The 21,816-nt window shown below is 42.8% G+C and overlaps 2 protein-coding genes across 3 annotated transcripts in view; both read left to right on the top strand.

Annotated features, from left to right (window-relative positions):
• The first annotated feature begins 2,737 nt into the window (after positions 1-2,737).
• On the top strand, positions 2,738-11,855 carry LOC106590125 (cysteine protease ATG4D). Of its 2 annotated transcripts, none has more exons than XM_014180743.2 (11): positions 2,738-2,835; positions 4,745-5,108; positions 5,454-5,537; positions 5,687-5,860; positions 6,236-6,599; positions 7,101-7,165; positions 7,456-7,613; positions 7,729-7,807; positions 7,908-7,984; positions 8,175-8,294; positions 9,533-11,855. In XM_014180743.2, exons 2-11 carry the CDS (start codon positions 4,793-4,795, stop codon positions 9,725-9,727), a joined length of 1,632 nt encoding a protein of 543 aa, XP_014036218.2. In that variant the 5' UTR covers positions 2,738-2,835; positions 4,745-4,792; the 3' UTR covers positions 9,728-11,855. The 2 variants fall into 2 exon arrangements, with proteins under 2 accessions (XP_014036218.2, XP_014036209.2); XM_014180734.2 differs by having other exon boundaries at positions 2,746-3,160.
• LOC106590075 (transcription activator BRG1) overlaps positions 9,974-21,816 on the top strand; it is a 33,174-nt gene continuing 21,331 nt past the window's right edge. The window contains 6 exon segments of the mRNA XM_045707924.1: positions 9,974-10,233; positions 15,708-15,995; positions 19,467-19,779; positions 20,006-20,316; positions 20,662-20,875; positions 21,592-21,687. Coding sequence (XP_045563880.1) covers positions 15,771-15,995; positions 19,467-19,779; positions 20,006-20,316; positions 20,662-20,875; positions 21,592-21,687 — 1,159 coding nt within the window. The 5' untranslated portion in view covers positions 9,974-10,233; positions 15,708-15,770.

Below are 21,816 nucleotides of genomic sequence, written 5' to 3'. Positions count from 1 at the left end.
TACAACAGTCTAATACTAGACACGTGACGGGGAGAATGTGTAATACAATTCAGAGAATTTATCCAAACTTGAACTTCTGCCACCGTCATTTTCTTGTGCATGTGTAACAGTATAGCTTCCGTCCCTCTCCTCGCCCCTACCTGGGCTCGAACCAGGGACCCTCTGCACACATCAACAACTGACACCCACGAAGCAACGTTACCCATCGTGTCACAAAAGCCACGGCCCTTGCAGAGCAAGGGGAACAACTACTTCAAGGTCTCAGAGCGAGTGACGTCACCAATTGAAACGCTATTAGCGCGCACCACCGCTAACTAGCTAGCCATTTCACATCAGTTACACATGCCGATAAGAAATACAGGCGTGGAGCTCATAACATCAGCCGATGATCTGCACAACCTGACTCCAGATGGTCAATGTTCAACAGCAAAAGGATACAGAAACATTTTTATATTCTACAACCTTTGTTTTCCACAAAACACCTTGTGTGAATTTATTAACATAAAGAGCCGTTGTGTTGAACACTGTGCAATGTTTAACAGTGAGAATGGCAGAATGGTGAACTTACTAAATGACTGAGAGTTTGACTGTGTGATATTAGGTTACTTCTTGTGTAAATATTTTCCGTCTGGATTTTAATGATTTGTATGTCAGCTCCAGATGGAAAATATTTACACAAGAAGCAACCTAATATCACACAGTCAAACTCTGTCATTTATTAAGTTCACCATTCTGCCATCTAGTGTAACCTAATGTACATTCATAACTACATTATGTCCATCATAAAAAAAATATATAATTATATGCAGATCAACTAGGCTAAATGTAGGAAACTAGACAACAGAGACCTTTGGTAGTAGTAGTAGTGGTTAATCATAAAAAACTAATTTCATTCACAATTTCACAGGTACAGTATCTGTAGCCAACACCCATGGACGTCAGATGTTTTACATAACGTTAGTGTAAAATATTATCCTATGAAATGCGCGCTATGCCTTTAAATATATATATTGATATGATAAATCATACATTTTTATTACAAATTATACAGTACATTGAGAAACAGTAAACACAGAATTGTTGTATTACAAAACAGATGACAGAAAAAGTGTCTACATTTGTCTCACTGCCCCCACTCTCTGATCATCGGTACTCTCTCTGATCACACTGATCAATCTTTTATCTCTCCAGATTAGACAAAAGACAGAATATCCACAGAGGGCATTCCCAGGCTCCATCACCACTGGCAGAAGCAGCCCCAGGCACTCCACCTGTCGCCTGTACTCATCCATCGCCTCCTTTGGTCGAGAGCCTCCAGGGATGCAGGGTGGCTCAGGCTTCCTGCGACGAGGGCCATCTCCCCAAGAGCTGCTGATCTAGTTGGGGTGGATCCATGGGCTTAAGGAGGTCCTCACAGCCTAGAGCAGCAGGAGTTGATTGGCTAAAAGACAGGAAGCAGAGGAGAGTCGTGGCACATAGAGCGAACATGGCTTCAGTGTCTAGGTCTCACTATATCTATGCACCAGTATATCAATAAATGAAATGTATTTATCAAGCCCTTTTTACATCAACCGATGTCACAAAGTGCTATACAGAAACCCAGCCTAAAACCCCAAACAGCAAGCAATGCAGATGTAAATCTATCTACTGTCTATCTATCTATATCTATAGTATCTACAATATGTATCACTATATCTATGTTATATATTTCTATGTCTCAATATATCTATCTTATATATTTCTATATCTACAGTATCTATCTACTGTATGGCTGTCTATGTGTCACTGATGTGTCTGTCTGTATCGAACACTGGTGCTTAGCTAGAGGGGTCCAGTCTTATACATGTAGCTCTGCTGTCGCGCTATGGCACAATGTTCTTCAATATCAGAAAGCTCACAGTTGCAACAGAGTGCCAGTAAAATGGCAATTTTCCCTGGCAAATACAGGATTGCGAAATAAAAACAAGACTTTTGGTTTATCTATGTTTTGTGCACACATATTAAAAATATTGACAAAAAAGAACAATTCAATATAAAAGTCAGGCAAGATCCCACATTAGAAACACCACTGTACACACACATTTAAATAAATAATATAAATCAAATAAAGGAGATGAGAGATCGCAATTTCTTTATACATCAACAATAATATTTTAATGTACAATTACTTTTTTTTGTAACTTAAGGGAATTCAAAAGACCTACAAAGTCATATGTAAAGGCTTGAAATCTGGGGGTCATTAAAAAAGGTAATTTATGAATATAGAATTTACTCATAAGTATAACATTAACAATGAATTCGAGTTTCTTATCTATGTTATTGGAATTTAAAAAAAAGTATTTTTGCTCAGGGTAAAGTTATATAGAGACTTAGCTAGTTGAGAAATATACAACAAGATCATCACAGAGTTCTACAATTATGACTGAACTATATTTAGACAACAGGCTTTTGGTAGTTTGCACGATTAGTCACACGACATGCTCAGGAGAGCATACCAAGGATAAGCAGTACAGGTTAATCATAATAAAATGCATGATCTCATTTCATTCACACAGTTACACTAGGTCTATACACCCCATGGACGCCAGCTTATTTACATAATATGACGAACGTCAATGTGTAAAATATTAGCCAATAAAACGCGCGCTATGATTTATTGTTAGGATTTAAATCAATATATTTGCTCGTATCAGTAGGTTGACCAATCATGTTGTTAGTACAGTCTGTCAGGAAGTATCTAGAGCCCTCCTTATTGTATGCTGTCAACCCGCTGATCCTGCAAGCTAACTAGCTCAGACGTAGAGCAACTAGCTAGCATGCGAAGTAAATCGTTGGGTGAGCTATAATTCGACTGAGTTTAACATTACTCGTTGGATGTAGAATACATTTTAATCGCTGACATTGGCTGTGGTTGTCCTGGAGTCGTCAAGAAAGGCGAGACATTAACGCGTTAGCCTGTTTTCTACAAAGTTGCTAACCAGATGCGTTGACAGCTAGCTAGCTACTGTAGCTTGGCAGCTAACTATCAGTATTGAGTTACCACAGCAAAGCTACGTAGTACGTGGTCTCAACCCTGCATTTCTGAGCATTTCCTATCAAGCAATTTTAAGATTTTACTTGGTTGAAGACCTCTCATGTCAATGACACTCTTCACAAAGTGGTAAGGTTATGATCTTGGCTATGTTGTGTTGGATGAGGTTTAGCTAGTAACTAGCCGGCTAACTAACAAGGTAAGTTAGTGGTTAAGCCAATATCATCTAGTTTAGCCAGCCTGTAGCCCCTTAATAGGTGTAACTAGCTGTCATGTCAGAGCTAGTGATTTTTAAGAAGCGTGACAGCTTGGTTACTTCTTAAATAACAGGATGGTTATCATAGTTAATAGGTAGGCTACAGTGTAGAAAAGGCTAGTTAGTTAGCTACATCTTTTGACCATCCGCTACCAAGGCTTCTCACTGTCACCCCCAGCTGTTTGTTGTCACACACCAATCACATGATGGCTATTCTATCGTGTTTTCCCAGAAAGGACAGAAATTCCTCATCATTAGGTTAAATAAACTATTTCCAGTTTCAGTACAGAGTAGGAAGTTAAGTCACTTGTTCAACATTCCAGTGTTACTGTGTCTGTTACTGTGTAACATATGTTCTCTTGTCACTCAGGCACATCATCCTGTGATGACTCTAAACTAAGTGATACCCACAGCCTTTTTTCAACTATACTGAACGAAAATCTGAAATGCAACATGTAAAGTTTTAGTCCTATGTTCCATGAGATGAAATAAAAGATCCCAGACATTTTCCATGTGCTAAAAGCTTATTTCTCTCAAATTTGTTTACATCCCTGTTAGTGACCATTTTCTCCTTTGCCAAAATAATCCATCCACCTGACAGATGTGGCATATGAAGAAGCTGATTAAATGGCATACAAAGCCACACCTTGTGCTGGGGACAATAAAAGGCCACTCTAAAATGTGCAGATTTGTCACACAACACAATGCCACAGATGTCTCATTGAGGGAGTATGCAATTGGCATGCTGACTGCAGGAATGTCCACAACAGCTGTTGCCAAATAATTGAATGTTAATTTCTCTACCATAAGCCGCCTCAAGTCGTTTTAGAGAATTTAGCAGTACATCCGACCGACCTTACAACCGCAGACCACGTGTAACTAAGCCAGTCCAGCATATCTATATTCCCAGTCATGTGAAATCCATAGATTAGGGCCTAATGAATTTATTTCAATTGAAGGATTTCCTTCTGTGAACTGTAACTCAGTAAAATCGTAGAAATTATAGCATTTTGCATTTATTTTTGTTCAGTGCAGTTTCACATCGGGGAAGGAGGGAGAAGTGGTTTACTTTGAAACTGACTGTGACTAATATTGTTTTTCTCAATAGCATTCACTAGCCTAACCACTGCGACAGCTGTTCTGGTCTGCATAATAATAGCAAAGTCATCAAAAATGTTTAATCCCTGCCACTTTCAGATCCACTTTCTTGTGAATCTGCATGAAATGAGAGAAAATCTGCCTCACATCAGTCATTATTTAGAAGCACAACTAGCTTAACCTCTGTCTTTCAATGTTAATGTTTAAATGTCATCTTAGTGCTGGACAGACAAGAGGAGAGCGACACATATAGCCCTTACTCCAAAGCTAATCAAATTACACATGCATGCACTGTCGTGAACATTGATTTTCTATCTCTCATCCCCACCCCTCTCTCTCTCATCCCTCTCTTCCGTCAGGTCCCTATTGCAATGAGGATCTGCAGAGCCCAGCTGTAAGCCTGAGCCATGAACTCCGTGTCTCCCAGTGCAGTTCAGTATGTGGGGGGAGTAGGAGTGGTGGGGGGAGTAGGAGTGGTGGGGGGAGTAGGAGTGGTGGGGGGAGTAGGAGTGGTGGGTCAGGATGACACCTTCCAGAGAGAGGAGACCAGGAGGCCCCAGCAGCCCCAGCTGGTGGACCCTGGCAGAGGAAGTAGCTTTGGGAACCGGCAGGGTACTGATGTCGGTGGGGGTGGAACCAGAGAGGCCACCACTGCTGGAGAGCCAGACGAGGTGGACAAACTCAAGACCAAACTGATGTCGGCGTGGAATAATGTCAAATACGGTCAGTCAGTGGGTTCATTTGAACTTTTTTCCATAAGGCGGATAGTTCTATATAGCTGTTTAACAGCAACAGACATAACTTCCAGTTTTTCCATACAGTCAGTTTTAACAATGGCTTTTTTTTATTTTCTTAAGAAATAGCAACAAGGGGGATTTTCTAGTCTTTGTACTTTCTGTGTGAATAATCTTTGTTAGGTCTTTTTTCTTTCTTCTTCTTCTTAACAGAAGTCTCATACAAAGCTATGTGTAATAGCCCTCCCGAAGTCAACTTCCCCCTTCCTCAACCAGTCATCAAGACAAAGAATCCCCTCTAAAAAGGTCTGTTCTGTTTCTTTTCCCTCTTTAGGCTGGTCGGTCAAGTCGAAGACCACATTCAACAAGAGCTCTCCAGTGACTGTAATGGGCCACTCATATCTGCTCAATAGTGAAGGTAGCTAACCTCCAACAACCCCACTCCAACTTCAAAAGACTTCCTGGTAAAATAGATGACACTCTCTGCTCCATACCCAGTGAGAAAAACTGGTTGGAAAGATGTATTTTAACCAGTTCTGCTCACTGGGTATCTCTCTCACCTTCCAGACGAGGTGGAGCGCTTCAGGCGGGCGTTCGTGTCTCGGCTGTGGCTGACCTACCGTAGGGAGTTCCCCCAGCTGGAGGGCTCCACCTTGACTACAGACTGTGGGTGGGGCTGCATGCTGCGGAGCGGACAGATGCTGCTGGCCCAGGGCCTACTGCTACATCTGCTGCCACGAGGTGAGACGGAGTTAGAAAGAGGGCTCTAAATGGGTATAGATACAAAGATGGGACCTCTTCATATGAGACAACTACTCCAACTCTGGCCCAATCCCAAATGGACCCCTATGCGCATACAATTGTGGAGATCTGAGAGGATTTGTTTGGTATAAGCAATACGATCGGTGAAACTTACACCTAGCGGGGTGGAGCTATTAACATATTGCATACACCTGTCAGATCCTCTCAGATCTCCACCAGTGCGTAGGGGTCCATTTGGGATGGGGCCCCTGTCTGTCTCTCACTCTTGTTTCTCTTTCTGCCACATCTCTCGCTCTCGCTCTCTCTTCCATCTCCCCATCGATCATTACTAACTGTCTGTATTGTGTTGTCTAGACTGGTCGTGGCCAGACGCCCAGCAGTTCGTCGACGTGGACTTTGAGGCTCTGAGACCCCGCTCCCCGTCCCGCGCTGGAGGCGTACCCATCCCCTCCTTCGGCCACTCCTCCTCCTCACGGACCCCCACCACGCCCCAGAAGACCTCCATGCCAGGGGGCACGGCTCTCAACCATACCCAGAAGAAGAGGCCCGAGTCGGGCAGGGACAGGCAGGCTGAGCCCCTCCACCGGAGGGTTGTGGCCTGGTTTGGGGACGAGCCCCCGGCCCCGTTTGGGGTGCACCAGCTGGTAGAATTGGGGAAGAGCTCAGGGAAGAAGGCGGGGGACTGGTACGGCCCCTCAGTGGTGGCACACATACTACGGTGAGGAGCCCTCCATGGGGTGTGGTCAAGATAATGATGCTGTCAGAGCATCAGCCATAGAAGTAGAATCTATAGAACATACATCGTTCAAGTCAGTGATGGCATCAGCATGCATTTGATTTCTGTACTTAGATTTTTGATAGATGTCTGTAATGCCATAGTGCATCAGAATGATCTCCAGCAGACATGTTTACGGATGCACCTTTATTGTGTAGATGTTTTGGTTGCTATTATATTTTTTAAGGAGGCTCGGGGGTGTGCCTGACTGTATGTTGACGTTTACCAGGGTTGGAGTCAATTACATTACAATTCCACTCAATTCAGGAAGTAAACTGAAATTCCAATTGTTTTCAATGTCGTTCAATGAGGAACATTTGGAATTAGAATCAACATTTGGTTTACTTTCTGAATTGAAATGGAATTGAACCAAACCCTGATATTTACTTCATGCCCAGTAGCATCAGTATGTTGTGACATTAAACATGTATGTTTGTTTTCCAGAAAAGCAGTTGCCAAGACTTCTGATGTTCACAACCTGGCTGTATATGTAGCGCAGGACTGTACCGGTGAGTTTGACTTTACACTGTACCTTTCCTACTGGGTGGTTGGTTGGTGTTGTTGGTTGGTGTTATCGTTTGTCGAATTCACCAGATATTGTATGTTTGGTCCATCTCAAATGTTCTCGTCATAAGTGATGTTTTTGTCATTGGTCTTTTGAATGGAGCTGAACTATGTCTCATTTCTGTATCACAATTAAATTACAAAATGGGGAGGGCAAAAATTACATTACAGAATGTGGGGGGGACATGTCCCTAGTGAAACTTAGGCCCATGGTGTCATTGTGTGTTTCTTTCAGTGTACAAAATGGACGTGGTGCATCTATGTGACCAGTCATTGAACCAGAGTATATCTGATCCTGAGCCCAGTGGTCCAGGCTGGAAGTCTGTCATCATACTGGTTCCAGTCCGACTAGGTGGAGACTCTCTCAACCCCTCCTACATCGAGTGTGTCAGGGTGTGTACACGCATGTACACACACACTTTCATAACCTAACCTTAGTCACAAAGCTTGTTATTTCTCCATGGTTGATGTCGCTCTAACATGAATATGGATTTCTTTGTGTATTAAGAACATTCTCAGGTTAGAATGCTGTATCGGAATCATCGGCGGCAAACCCAAGCATTCGCTGTTCTTTATCGGCTGCCAAGGTAAGAACTGCACTCTACTTCCTGGTTCAGTTGCTTCTGATTGGACAGTGGGCTGTCATTTAACCTAACCTCGCCTTCTTCCTATTTCCTGTCCAATCAGACGAGCAGCTGCTGTATCTGGACCCTCACTACTGTCAGGCCGTGGTGGATGTCACTCAAGACAACTTCCCACTGGAGGTTGGTTGGACTTGATATCACTTGATCTCTCCTTTGCCGCTCCATCTGTCTTTGGACTTTGTCTGTCTGTGCTATGACGCAGATAAGCATGTTTTGACTGGATCAAAGTAGGTCATTTCAGATTCAGACGTGTACCTTGTCTGTAATGCTCTCCCCCCTCCCTCCCTCTCTCTCCTCCCCACCTCCCCAGTCGTTCCACTGTAGCTCGCCCAGGAAGATGCCCTTCAGTCGCATGGACCCCAGTTGTACTATAGGCTTCTACGCCAAGAACAAGAAGGACTTTGAGTCTCTGTGTTCCGCCGTCTGTGTGGTGAGCTCAGCCTCTTGGCCTCATTTCAAATCTCTTTTTACTCATGTATACATTCATCACTTATGCATCATTTATACATTAGTTATGCATCACATATAGTTAATTTATAGATCTCTGTAACTTTGACGCTGGTATGATTTATAGATGCATGAGTTGAAGCGACGCAACTTAGATGGCTTATTCGTCACTTATAGATAGATATGTTACACATTTCTTACGCATCAGTGATGCATCACTTATTCAGAACCATTCAAAAGTTTGGACACCTACTCATTCCACGTTTTCTTTTCTTTATTTTGACTATTTTCTACATTGTAGAATAATAGTGAAGACATCAAAACTATGAAATAACACGTATGGAATCATTTAGCATCCAAAGAAAATTGTTAAACAAATCGAAATATATTTCAGATTGTTCAAAGTAGCCACCCTTTGCCTTGATGACAACTTTGCACACTCTTGGCATTCTCTCAACCAGCTTCATGAGGTAGTCACCTGGAATGCATTTCAATTAACAGGTGTGCCTCTCCTCAATGTGTTTGAGCCAATCAGTTGTGTTGTGGCAAGGTAGGGGTGGTATTCAGAAGATGGCCCTATTTGGTAAAAGGCCAAGTCCATATTATGTCAAGAACAGCTCAAATAAGCAAAGAGAAATGACAGTCCATCACTACTTTAAGACATAAAGGTCAGTCAATCTGGAAAATGTCAAGATCTTTGACAGTTTCTTAAAGTTCAGTCGCAAAAACTAAGCGCTATGATGAAACTGGCTCTCATGAGAAACGCCACAGGAAAGGAAGACCCAGAGTTACCTCTGCTACAGAGGATAAGTGCATTAGAGTTAACTGCACCTCAGATTGCAGCCCAAATAAATCCTTCACAGCGTTCAAGTAACAGACACATCTCAACATCAACTGTTCAGAGGAGACTGTGTCAATCAGGCCTTCATGGTGGAATTGCTGCAAAGAAACCACTACTAAAGGACACCAATAAGAAGAAGAGACTTGCTTGTGCAATGTAGAAAATAGCAAAAATAATGGAAAATTCATGGAATGAGTAGGTGTGTCCAAACTTTTGACTGATTACATCAACTGTATACATTAGTTACACTAACTGTTACTGTATACATCACTTATGCATCAGTTGCATTGTTACTGTATACATCACTTACATAAAGATCTTATCTTATTCTGGGTGACTTTAATAAGTGACCAATTCAACACTTTCACATTCCACCCCAGGCCCTATCGTCGCCCGAAGAGAAGTACCCCATCTTTACCTTCGTGGAGGGCCAGGCCCAGGACTATGGACTGGTGGGCCACAGCTCCTCCCATCCTCACTCTGACACCTCCCCTGGCCCCGCCCACATGCTACCCCAAGGCAAGCTAAGCAGGAGCAACACCATAGGCAGCTCTGACGACTTTGTCTTCCTGTGAGTACTGGTTTGTGTTCCTGAGGAACGAAATGTAAGCAAACGGGGAAAGACTGACTTACAATTTTGGGATGGATTCCATTTCCCTGTTTTTATAGAGCTCAAAGTGGATATATGCTTTCTGCTATATCACAAACTCTGGAATTTGTGTCCGTCATATTCGAGGCGAGGCTTCAACTGAATCTCACTGTCGGTCTGTCTGGGAAGAAACAGGTCTTAGAAACTAACGCTAGGCATTTCTAAATTGGACTGTTGCCCCATCCCAAATGGACCCCTAAGCCCTATGCACTTATGGAGATCTGAGATGATCTGACAGGTGTTAGTAATATAAAGTAGGCTAGGTGTAAGCTTCACCATATTGCTTATACCAATCAAATCCGCTCGGATCTCCAAGGCCGTAGGGATTTGGGATGGGGCCTCTGACTTCATTTTGGGAATAATAACAACTGGAAACACGGAGCCTGTTTGATACATGCTACATGACGGGGATCACTAGTAGTGGAAGACAAGGTACTCAGCCCTCTTCTCTCTGACTTGTATTAAAATACTGCTGTACACTTTTTACATTCATTTCTGTTTTGTAAGAGCTATTAAGTGTGTGCGAACTGAAGCTGTTGGTGTGTTGAGTTGCTGTTATGTTCACATTCCTCTACTGTACTCTTATATTCCCTGTGCCATCTTAATTCAGTGTCATGGCTATAGTACTACATTCATACTACATGGCTATATGAATTTCATTGCAGCATTCCCAACCCTGCCTTTAGTTGTGCCGTCCTTTGACACACCATTCAGGTGACAGTAAATGACCTGGGCTGGGCTCCCTACCTAACCTCGCTCACTGGTTTCCACACCTGGGTTCAAATAGTACTTGCTTTTTTTTTTTGATTTTCCAAAAGGCACTGAGAGTTGATTTAACCTGCCTGGAGTGCCAGATGGGCAATGTTTGCACTTTTGGGACTATTCTTTTTGCCCTAGCAAGCTCAGAAAACACCAGGCAAGCTCAGAAAACCAATACTAATTGAACCCTAGGTCTGCTACACTCTCACACTATTTCATCAGGTCTCTCTTGTCAATTAGTCTACCAGTATCAACTTGCAACACACTAACAGGAATCCACTGTTACAACAATAGCCCCTTTTGTGTAATGTGTTACACTAGCTCCTATCTAGATGATGGGAAATTATCCATTTTACCAAGAGGCTATGTCCAAAATGACACCCTATTCCCTACATCGTACACTAGATAGAGAATCGGATGCCTTTTTGGGTGAAGACAGCTTTTGGTTGTAGTGAGACTTGTTGAATGAATGATTCTGAACTCCATTCCTTTTAGAGTCCTCCTCATAATTTTTTTAACAAGGTGGTGCTGCTGAGTACTGGTGGGGGGGATGCCTCACTTTGGACAAAGTGCAAGGTGTTTTTGAACACGTGTAACTTCAATTTATTAAGGTAGAGTTAAAAGCCTTGCACTTTGGAGACCTGCATATTAATATCTAAGTCAGGGCTGTTCAAGTCTGGTCCTGGAGGGCCAAAACACTTCTGTTTTTTTGTTTCTACCTGGTAGTTAATTGCACTCACCTGGTGTCTCAGCCAGGTCTGAATTAGGTCCTTATTAGAAGGAGAGGATGAAAACCAGGACCGACATTGAACAGCCCTGATCTAAGCATTAAACTCCCCAAGTTAGATATCAAAGTCACGTCACAAGCTCCCTCAACCCCAAAATAAAATGAAGCATTCTGGGCAGTGGTTAAAACACTGTTGATTGGATGCTTGATCTCACGTTTTAATTAGGCTTCTGACCTGTGTGCAACAGGTATCCTCTAAGGGGCAAATCTTGACTTTCACTTAACCTGAATGTTCACTGATCATTCATTGAAGTCAATGGGAGAATAAGTGAAAATGCGAGGTTGGCGAGTTAGGATTCACCCCAGTAATCTGTGTATTTCACTCTTGTCCATGTGTATATTATCTCATAAAGGTGACATTTATTTTCTCAATAAAGTGAAGAATTGTCATGTGTAGACGTCTTAAATGTGCTAATGGCCACCCTAATAAGGGACTGCATTCATGTGGACAACATGACTTTGTAAAACTGTTGTATAGAATGTTATTAAAGGTAACTTTTTTTTTGTATTTATTGTCTGAATATAAGATTGATTGAACTCTTGGCCTACATGTGTATGTTTTGTGCCAGCCAGGATTCTGGCGAGTAACAACCTCCTTATCTAAGTGTCTATTGTCCCACATTGTCCCACATCGTCACAATCTTTATCCTGTGTAAAAACCACTATCTCTTACAGTGCCTTGAGAAACTATTCACACCCCTTGACTTTTTCCATGTTTTGTTACAAATTGGGATTAAAATGAATTTACTTTTTGTGGAAGGAAAAATTCTAACACTTAAAAAAATATATATATATACACACACACACACACACACACACCAGTGCATTCTAAAAGTATTCATACCACTTGACTTTTTCAGAATTTTGTCACGTTACAGCTTTATCCTAAAATGAATTAAATTGTTTTTCCCCCCCTTATCAATCTACACACAATGCCTCAATGACAAAAGCAAAAACAGGTTTAGAAATGTATTAAAAATAAACTGAAATATCACATTTACATATCTATTCAGACCCTTTACTCAGTACTTTGTTGAAGCAGCGATTACAGCCTCAATTCTTCTTGGGTATGACGCTACAAGCTTGGCACACCTGTATTTGGGGAGCTTCTCCCATTCTTCTCTGCACATCCTCTTAAACTCTGTCAGGTTGGATGGGGAGCTTCGCTGCACAGCTATTTTTAGGTCTCTCCAGAGATGTTCGATCTGGTTCAAGTCCAGGCTCTGGCTGGGCCACTCAAGGACATTCACAGACTTGTCCCGAAGCCACTCCTGTGTAGTCTTGGCTGTGTGCTTAGGGTCGTTGTCCTGTTGGAAGGTGAACCTTCGCCCCAGTCTGAGGTCCTGAGCACTCTGGAACAGTTTTTATCAAGGATCTCTCTGTACTTTGCTCTGTTCAGCTTTGCCTCAATCCTGACTAGTCTCCCAGTCCCTACTTCTGAAAAACATCCCCACATGATGCTGCCACCACTATGCTTCACCGTAGGGATGGTGCCAGGTTTCCTCCAGCGGTGAAGCTTGGCATTCAGACCAGATAATCTTGTTTCTCATGGTCTGAGTCCTTTGGTTGCCTTTTTGGGAAACTCCAAGCAGGCTGTCATGTGCCTTTTACCCAGGAGTGGCTTCTGTCTGGCCACTCCACCATAAAGGCCTGATTGGTGGAGTGCTGCAGAGATGGTTGTCCTTCTGGAAGGTTCTCCCATCTCCACAGAGGAACTCTGGAGCTCTGTCAGAGTGACCATCGGGTTGAGGGTCACCACCTCAATTTTGAGTCTCATAGCAAAGGGTCTGAATACTTGTGTAAATAAGGTATTTCTGTTTTTTTATTTTTAATACATTTGCAAAAAATTATAACTGTTTTTGCTCTGTTTATTATGGGGTATTGTGTGTAGATTAATGAGGGGAAAATGTATTTAATGCATTTTAGAATAATGCTGTAACAAAATGTGGAAAAGGGAAAGGGATCTGAATACTTTCTGATTTCACTGTATATCTATATCTACAGTGCCTTCGGTAAGTATGCAGACCCCTTGACTTTTTCCACATTTTGTTATGTTACAGCGTTATTGTAAAATTTGCTTAAATAAAAACAACTCCTCAGCAATCTACACAATACCCCTGTTTTTGCTTTGACATTATGTGGTATGGTGTGTAGATTGATGAGGGGGGAAAAATATATTGTAGAATAAGGCTCTAGCGTAACAATATGGAAAAAGTAAAGGGGTCTGAATACTTTCCGAAGGCACTAAATATTTTGTATTCACCCCTGAGTCAATACATGTTAGAATCACCTTTGGCAGCGATTACAGCTTGTCTTTCTTGGTAAGTCTAAGAGCTTTACACACCTGGATTGTACAGTATTTGCACATTTATTATTTTTAAACTTCTTCAAGCTCTGTCAAGTTGGTTGTTGATCATTGCTAGACAGCTCCAGTGTATATTTGGCCTTATGTTTTGGGTTATTGTCCTGTTGAAATGTGACTGTGTCCCAGTGTATGTTGGAAAGCAGACTGAACCAGGTTTTCCTCTAGGATTTGGACTGTGCTTAGCTCTATTCCGTGTTTGTTTTTATCCAAAAAGCTTCCTCGTCCTGGCCGATAACAAGCATACCCATAACATGATGTAGCCACCACCATGCTTGAAAACATTAAGTGGTTCTCAGTGATGTGTTGTTTTGGATTTGCCCCAAACATAATGCTTTGTATTTGGGACATAAAGTTAATTTCTTTGCCACATTTTGTTGATGTTTTACATTTTGTGCCTAATTGCAAACAAGAAGCATGTTATTTAGGTTACATTTGTGGAGTAACTACAATGTTCTTAATCCATCCTCAGTGTTCTATCGCAGCCATTAAACTGTTTTAAAGTCACCATTGGCGTCATGGTGAAATCCCTGAGCGGTTTCATTCCTCTCCGGCAACTGAGTTTGGAAGGACGCTTTATCTTTGTAGTGACTGGGTGTATTGATACACCATCCAAAGTGTAATTTAATAACTTCATCATGCTCAAAGGGATAGTCAATGTCTGCTTTATTATTATTGTTTTACCCTTCTACCAATAGGTGCCCTTCTTTGCATTGGAAAACATCCCTGGTCTTTGTATTTATTAAGGATCCCGTCAACAGCTACTCCTTCTGGGGTCCAGCAACGTTAAGGCAGTTATATACTATTTAAAATATGACATTACATAAACACTTAATGTATTGTGTAAAGGGTTGTGGTTGAATCTGTGTTTTGAAGGCACTGTATGCTCCTACATGGATAGTGGTATTTGGTTTAGATATAACATCTGTAACACAGACTAGACCCTTTGCTGTAATAGCATCAAATCAAATAGTATCCTTGGAACTGATGTTGATCTAAATTCAGTCTGGGAAAAATAGTCACTGCTCAGTCTGTGTGAAGGATTCATCTTTGCATTTGGTTTTTATCTAAATATCAATCACCAAATAACATATGATTTGGAAATCTAGACAAGACATAACTAATATACAAAGTACAGTGCGTAGCCTAGCCTACGGTCAGTTTGCAACAATACACAATAGGCTACCTTGGCTCTGTTGCTGCACAGGGACGCATGCGCAATTCTCGGTGGCGGTGACTCTACAGTCGGTCATCACTGCAACGGTGAGGGAGGGGGCGCTCGAGCCAAGTCGTTGACTCAAATACCGCTTCAAGCGCAGCTCCAATGTTTACGAAAGAGCAAGGGTGAGAACATTAATTACGACAGTCGCGACGTCTCTAATATAACCAAATTCTGGACAACGGGACACCGGCGAGCCTTTAATTTTTCCCGGTAAGTCCGACTGTGGCACAATCACAGACAGTCCGCCATTCCCCCTTCATCGAGACTCCTATTTAATGCTCTATAGGCAAGGGATAATATAATTTTCATGTTTCCCCCCTTTCAAGTTGAGTCGATAGTCCGACGTGTATAAACAGCGGTGTAATTGCTATGGAACGGGAGGCTGTGCGCAGCGAGTGCTTTGATGCAGCGCAGGGTGTGAGTGCATCAAACAGCCAGACAGAAAGGATGGATAACTAGTGAAATCCTATTTTTCTATCATGAAATCGTGACTTAGTAGCGATGGACAGATAATCGATAGGTTATTGGCTTTATATATTTCTATATTTCTTCAATAAACCTCCGGCATTTCATCATTCCAACCATTCATTTTATTATGGCCATACCATTTAGCTATCATGGGTGGGTCCTATTAAAACGCTTATTACATAGTAATTTATTTATTTATAGACATGACAAACTTCACACATTTTAATGGATTATGCCCAATGGGATTTCAGTACTAATTAATTAATGATCAGTCTTAATGCATGTTTATCCTCTGTCTCGCTCTCCAGTGGTCCCTACTATCATCGAATAGCAGGAGGGTCTTCCCCCTCCACCCAACCCATCCATTCTGGATGTCCACTCCAGACCCTCCCATAGGGGGTACCCCTCGACAGGGTCCTTCCCCAGGCCCGGGGCCCTCTCCTGGGGCAATGCTTGGCCCCAGCCCTGGTCCCTCTCCAGGGGGGTCCTCTCACAGCATGATGGGGCCCAGCCCAGGGCCTCCATCCTCAGGTCACCCCCTGCCTCAGCCTGGACCCTCTGGATACTCCCAGGAGAACATGCACCCTCTGCACAAAGTAAGGACACCTTGTGGATTATTGAGTGCTACTGTACCTAACCAGCTGTACCCTTCAGAACCAAAGTCACATTTCCACATTGTGTGGACAATAAAGTTTTTTTCTTCTGTTGTGTTCTATTCTATTCCATGCTACTTTGTCTGCCATCTACAGTACCAGTCAAAAGTTTGGACAGACCTACTCATTCAAGGGTTTTTCTTCATTTTTACTATTTTCTACATAGTAGTGAAGTAGTGAAGACATCAATAGTGAAGACATCAAACTATGAAATAGCACATATGGAATCATGTTGTAACTAAAAAAGTATTAAACAAATCAAAATATATTTTATATTTGACATTATTCAATGTAGTCACCCTTTGCCTAGATGACAGCTTTGCACACTCTTGGCATTCTCTCAACCAGCTTCATGAGGTCGTCACCTGGAATGCATTTCAATTAACAGGTGTGCCTTTTTAAAAGTTAATTTGTGGAATTTCTTTCCTCCTTAATGTGTTTGAGCCAATCAGTTGTGTTGTGACAAGGAAGGGGTGGTATACAGAAGATAGTCCTATTTGGTAAAAGACCAAGTCCATATGATGGCAAGAACAGCTCAAATCAGCAAAGAGAAACAACAGTCCATCATTACTTTAAGACATGAAGGTCAGTCACTCCGGAAAATGTCAAGAACTTTGATAGTTTCTTCAAGTGCAGTCGCAAAAACCATCAAGCGCTATGATGAAACTGGCTCTCATGAGGACCGCCACAGGAAAGGAAGACCCAGAGTTACCTCTGCTGCAGAGGATAAGTTCATTAGAGTTACCAGCCAAATAAATGCTTCACAGAGTTCAAGAAACAGACATATCTCAACATCAACTGTTCAGAGGAGACCTGTGTCAATCAGGCCTTCATGGTCGAATTGCTGCAAAGATATGGAATCATGTAGTAAGCAAAAAACTATTAAACAATTCTAAATATATTTTATATTTGAGAGTCTTCAAAGTAGCCACCCTTTGCCTTGATGACAGTTTTGCACACTCTCGGCATTCTCTCAACCAGCTTCACCTGGAATGCTTTTACAACAGTCTTGAAGGAGTTCCCACATATGCTGAGCACTTGTTGGCTGCTTTTCCTTCACTCTGCGGTCAAACTCATCCCAAACCATCTCAATTGGGTTGAGGTCGGGTGATAGTGGAGGCCAGGTCATCTGATACAGCATTCCATCAATCTCTTTGGTCAAATAAGCCTTACACAGCCTGTAGGTGTGTTGGGTCATTGTCCTGTTGAAAAACAAATGATAATCCCACTAAGCGCAAACCAGATGGGATAGCGTATCGCTGCAGAATGCTGTGGTAGCCATGCTAGGTAACTGTGCCTTAAATTCTAAATACAGTGGGGGGGGAAAGTATTTGATCCCCTGCTGATTTTGTACGTTTACCCACTAACAAAGAAATGATCAGTCTATAATTTTAATAGTAGGTTTATTTGAACAGTGAGAGACAGAATAACAACAAAGAAATCCAGAAAAACGCATGTCAAAAATGTTATAAAATGATTTGCATTTTAATGAGGGAAATAAGTATTTGACCCCTCTGCAAAACATGACTTAGTACTTGGTGGCAAAACCCTTGTTGGCAATCACAGAGGTCAGACGTTTCTTGTAGTTGGCCACCAGGTTTGCACACATCTCAGGAGGGATTTTGTCCCACTCCTCTTTGCAGATCTTCTCCAAGTCATTAAGGTTTCGAGGCTGACGTTTGGCAACTCGAACCTTCAGCTCCCTCCACCGATTTTCTATGGGATTAAGTTCTGGAGATTGAAAAACGCCACTCCAGGACCTTAATGTGCTTCTTCTTGAGCCACTCCTTTGTTGCCTTGGCCGTGTGTTTTGGGTCATTGTCATGCTGGAATACCCATCCATGACCCATTTTCAATGCCCTGGCTGAGGGAAGGAGGTTCTCACCCAAGATTTGACGGTACATGGCCCTGTCCATTGTCCCTTTGATGCGGTGAAGTTGTCCTGTCCCCTTAGCAGAAAAACACCCCCAAAGCATAATGTTTCCACCTCCATATTTGACGGAGATGGTGTTCTTGGGGTCATAGGCAGCATTCCTCCTCCTCCAAACACGGTGAGTTGAGTTGATGTCAAAGAGCTCCATTTTGGTCTCATCTGACCACAACACTTTCACCAGTTGTCCTCTGAGTCATTCAGATTTTCATTGGCAAACTTCATACGGCATGTATATGTATTCTTGAGCAGGGGGACCTTGCGGGCGCTGCAGGATTTCAGTCCTTCACGGCGTAGTGTGTTACCAATTGTTTTCTTGGTGACTATGGTCCCAGCTGCCTTGAGATCATTGACAAGATCCTCCCGTGTAGGTCTGGGCTGATTCCTCACCGTTCTCATGATCATTGCAACTCCACGAGGTGAGATCTTGCATGGAGCCCCAGGCCGAGGGATATTGACAGTTCTTTTGTGTTTCTTCCATTTGCGAATAATCGCACCAAATGTTGTCACCTTCTCACCAAGCTGCTTGGCGATGGTCTTGTAGCCCATTCCAGCCTTGTGAGCTTGGAGAGCTCTTTGGTCTTGGCCATGGTGGAGAGTTTGGAATCTGATTGATTGATTGCTTCTGTGGACAGGTGTCTTTTTTACAGGTAACAAGCTGCGGTTAGAAGCACTCCCTTTAAGAGTGTGCTCCTAATCTCAGCTCGTTACCTGTATAAAAGACACCTGGGAGCCAGAAATCTTTCTGATTGAGAGGGGGTCAAATACTTATTTCCCTCATTAAAATGCAAATCAATTTATAACATTTCTGACATGCGTTTTTCTGGATATTTTTGTTGTTATTCTGTCTCTCACTGTTCAAATAAACCTACCATTAAAATGGTAGACTGATCCTTTCTTTGTCAGTGGGCAAACGTACAAAATCAGCAGGGGATCAAATACTTTTTTCCCCCACTGTAAATCACTGACAGTGTCACCAGCAAAGCACCATCACACCACCACCTCCATGCTTCACGGTGGGAACCACACATGCGGAGATCATCCATTCACCTACTCTGCGTCTCACAAAGACACGGCGGTTGGAACTAAAAATCTGAAATTTGGACTCATCAGACCAAAGGACAGATTTCCACCGGTCTAATGTCCATTGCTCTTGTTTCTTGGCCCAATCAAGTCTCTTCTTCTTATTGGTGTCCTTTAGTAGTGGTTTCTTTGCAGCAATTCGACCATGAAGACCTGATTCACGCAGTCTACTTTGAACAGTTGATGTTGAGATGTCTGTTATTTGAACTCTCTTAACCATTTATTTGGGCTGCAATTTCTGAGGCTGGTAACTCTAATGAACTTATTTTTGACTGGAACTGTAGCTCCTCCCTGTAAATACAGTACATACACTTTTTTGAAACAATTCCTTGCAACAATCAAAACCTGTTTCCATGTAGATATATCTACATTTGTTTGTATCTATGTCTCCCTCCCTGTAGCCACTGGAAGGTATGGAGAGAACTGCCATGGAGAGGACTGGAATGGAGAGGACTGGAATGGAGAGGACTGCCATGGAGAGGACTGCCATGGAGAGGACTGGAATGGAGAGGACTGGAATGGAGAGGACTGCCATGGAGAGGACTGCCATGGAGAGGACTGGTATGGAGAGGACTGCCATGGAGAGAACTGGTATGCATGAGAAGGGCATGAGTGAGGAGTCCCGCTTTGCCCAGATGAAGGGCATGCCTATGAGACAGGGAGGACACAGTGGCATGGGCCCTCCTCCCAGCCCCATGGACCAACACTCTCAAGGTAGGTACACACTCTCACCAGGGGTCTGTTCAGTAGGGTGCACAGTTGAACAATGTTCAGAATTAACTGTATTGTATAGAACCTATATGATTATCTATTATGGTAGAATTGGATATTGTGTCAGATCTATTCATTTTTATGTAATGTTTCACCTCACTAAATATCCCCTTTCTCTATCTCTCTCTCTCTCTCTCTCTCTCTTTCCGTCTCCCTCTCTCTTCACCAGGCTACCACTCCCCACTCGGCGGCTCTGACCACTCCAGCCCTGTCCCTTCCAACGGGCCCCCCTCTGGCCCTCTCCAACCCTCTAGCGCTGGTCCAAACCCCTCAGACACCTCCTCCAACCCGGACTCCCAAACCCTGGGGGGCCAGAACCAGCAGCAGAACCGGCCCGGTGGGCCCCAGCAAAGTGTCTCCGGCCCTGGCCCTCATGGCCCCAGCCCTGGCCCCACCACCCCTGGTGGCCCCGGAGGAGGCCCTACTCCTTTCAACCAGAACCAGCTTCACCAGCTGCGGGCCCAGATTATGGCCTATAAGGCATGTACAGATATTGATGATTTAATGGTTGAAAGACCAATAGGTGTTTAAGATGATACATTATAACTGATATATAATGTGTAATGACTGCCTATGGTTATTTGTAATGTCTCCAAACTCTGAGCGGTCCACAATGTTGTTTTTAATATGTAGCTAATATGCCTTGTCACCAGTTATATAAATATTGTAGTGACACTTTATATGCTTTTTAATTTAATTACAATTTCATGACTAAGGGGTCATGAAATTGGGTAGACAAGCAAATCAATGAACATCATTCACATGTTACAATAACTAACATTAACGTACTGGATTGATACTTTAATAAACTGTTCTCTCTATAAGATGCTGGCCAGGGGGCAGCCACTACCGGACCACCTCCAGATGGCTGTCCAGGGGAAGAGGCCCATGGGGTGCAGCCCAGGGATGCAGGGTCCAGGGCCAGGGCAGGGGGGACTGGGGCAGCCCATGCCCAGCCTGGCTCCTGGAGGTCCTGGAGGTGTGGGGCCAGGACAAGGACCAGGAGGACCCATGGGCCAGGGCTACAGCAGAGCTCACGGTGAGGGAGGCAGAATGAGGAGCATTGGATATTGATCTGTATAATAACAGTAGCTAGTTGAAATGGGAAGATTGATCAGTCAAAGCATTGATCAGTCAAAGCATTGATCAGTCTGCTCCAGCCTCTCCAACCTAATGTGTGTGTATCGAGTGGGGTTGGATACAAAGCAGAAGACACATTTCCATCTCGTGTGGACTAATAAAATATATTTTATCTCAAGCATTTCGCTACACCCGCAATAACATCTGCTAAACAAGTGTATGTGACCAATAACATCTGCTAAACAAGTGTATGTGACAAATAACATCTGCTAAACAAGTGTATGTTACCAATAACATCTGCTAAACAAGTGTATGTGACCAATAACATCTGCTAAACAAGTGTATGTGACCAATAACATCTGCTAAACAAGTGTATGTTACCAATAACATCTGCTAAACACGTGTATGTGACCAATAACATCTGCTAAACAAGTGTATGTGACCAATAACATCTGCTAAACACGTGTATGTGACCAGTAACATCTGCTAAACAAGTGTATGTGACCAATAACATTTGATTTGATCAGTCAATTAATCAGCATCTAAATGCTGTGAGAAGTAGCAAGCTTGTATTGTTTTGATCTGGTACAGTAGCTGGATATCTGTTTTCCAATAGGTCTGAAAAGTTTGAAACATTAGCCTTTCTCTAAATATACCCCTGATATAATGTTGTAGGGATGATGGGACCCAACATGCCTCCTCCAGGCCCCTCTGGTCCAACAGGCATGCAGGGACAGAACCCCAACGGACCCCCCAAGTCCTGGTCTGAAGGTGAACATAATAACACCAGCGTTATTGTCACTTTCTACTGAGGGGCAATGAGTTCAAGTTTATTATAGTATGTCACATAGTAGGAACAGATGTGGGATCTTAATTTGATCACAGTTTTGTTGTTGAGAA

Source organism: Salmo salar, chromosome ssa02 (assembly GCF_905237065.1).
Source record: "Salmo salar chromosome ssa02, Ssal_v3.1, whole genome shotgun sequence".
NCBI classification, from domain to species: Eukaryota; Metazoa; Chordata; class Actinopteri; order Salmoniformes; family Salmonidae; genus Salmo; species Salmo salar.
The sequence above is the reverse complement of the archived record's forward strand: the minus strand, read 5'-3'. Positions and strand labels throughout refer to the sequence as shown.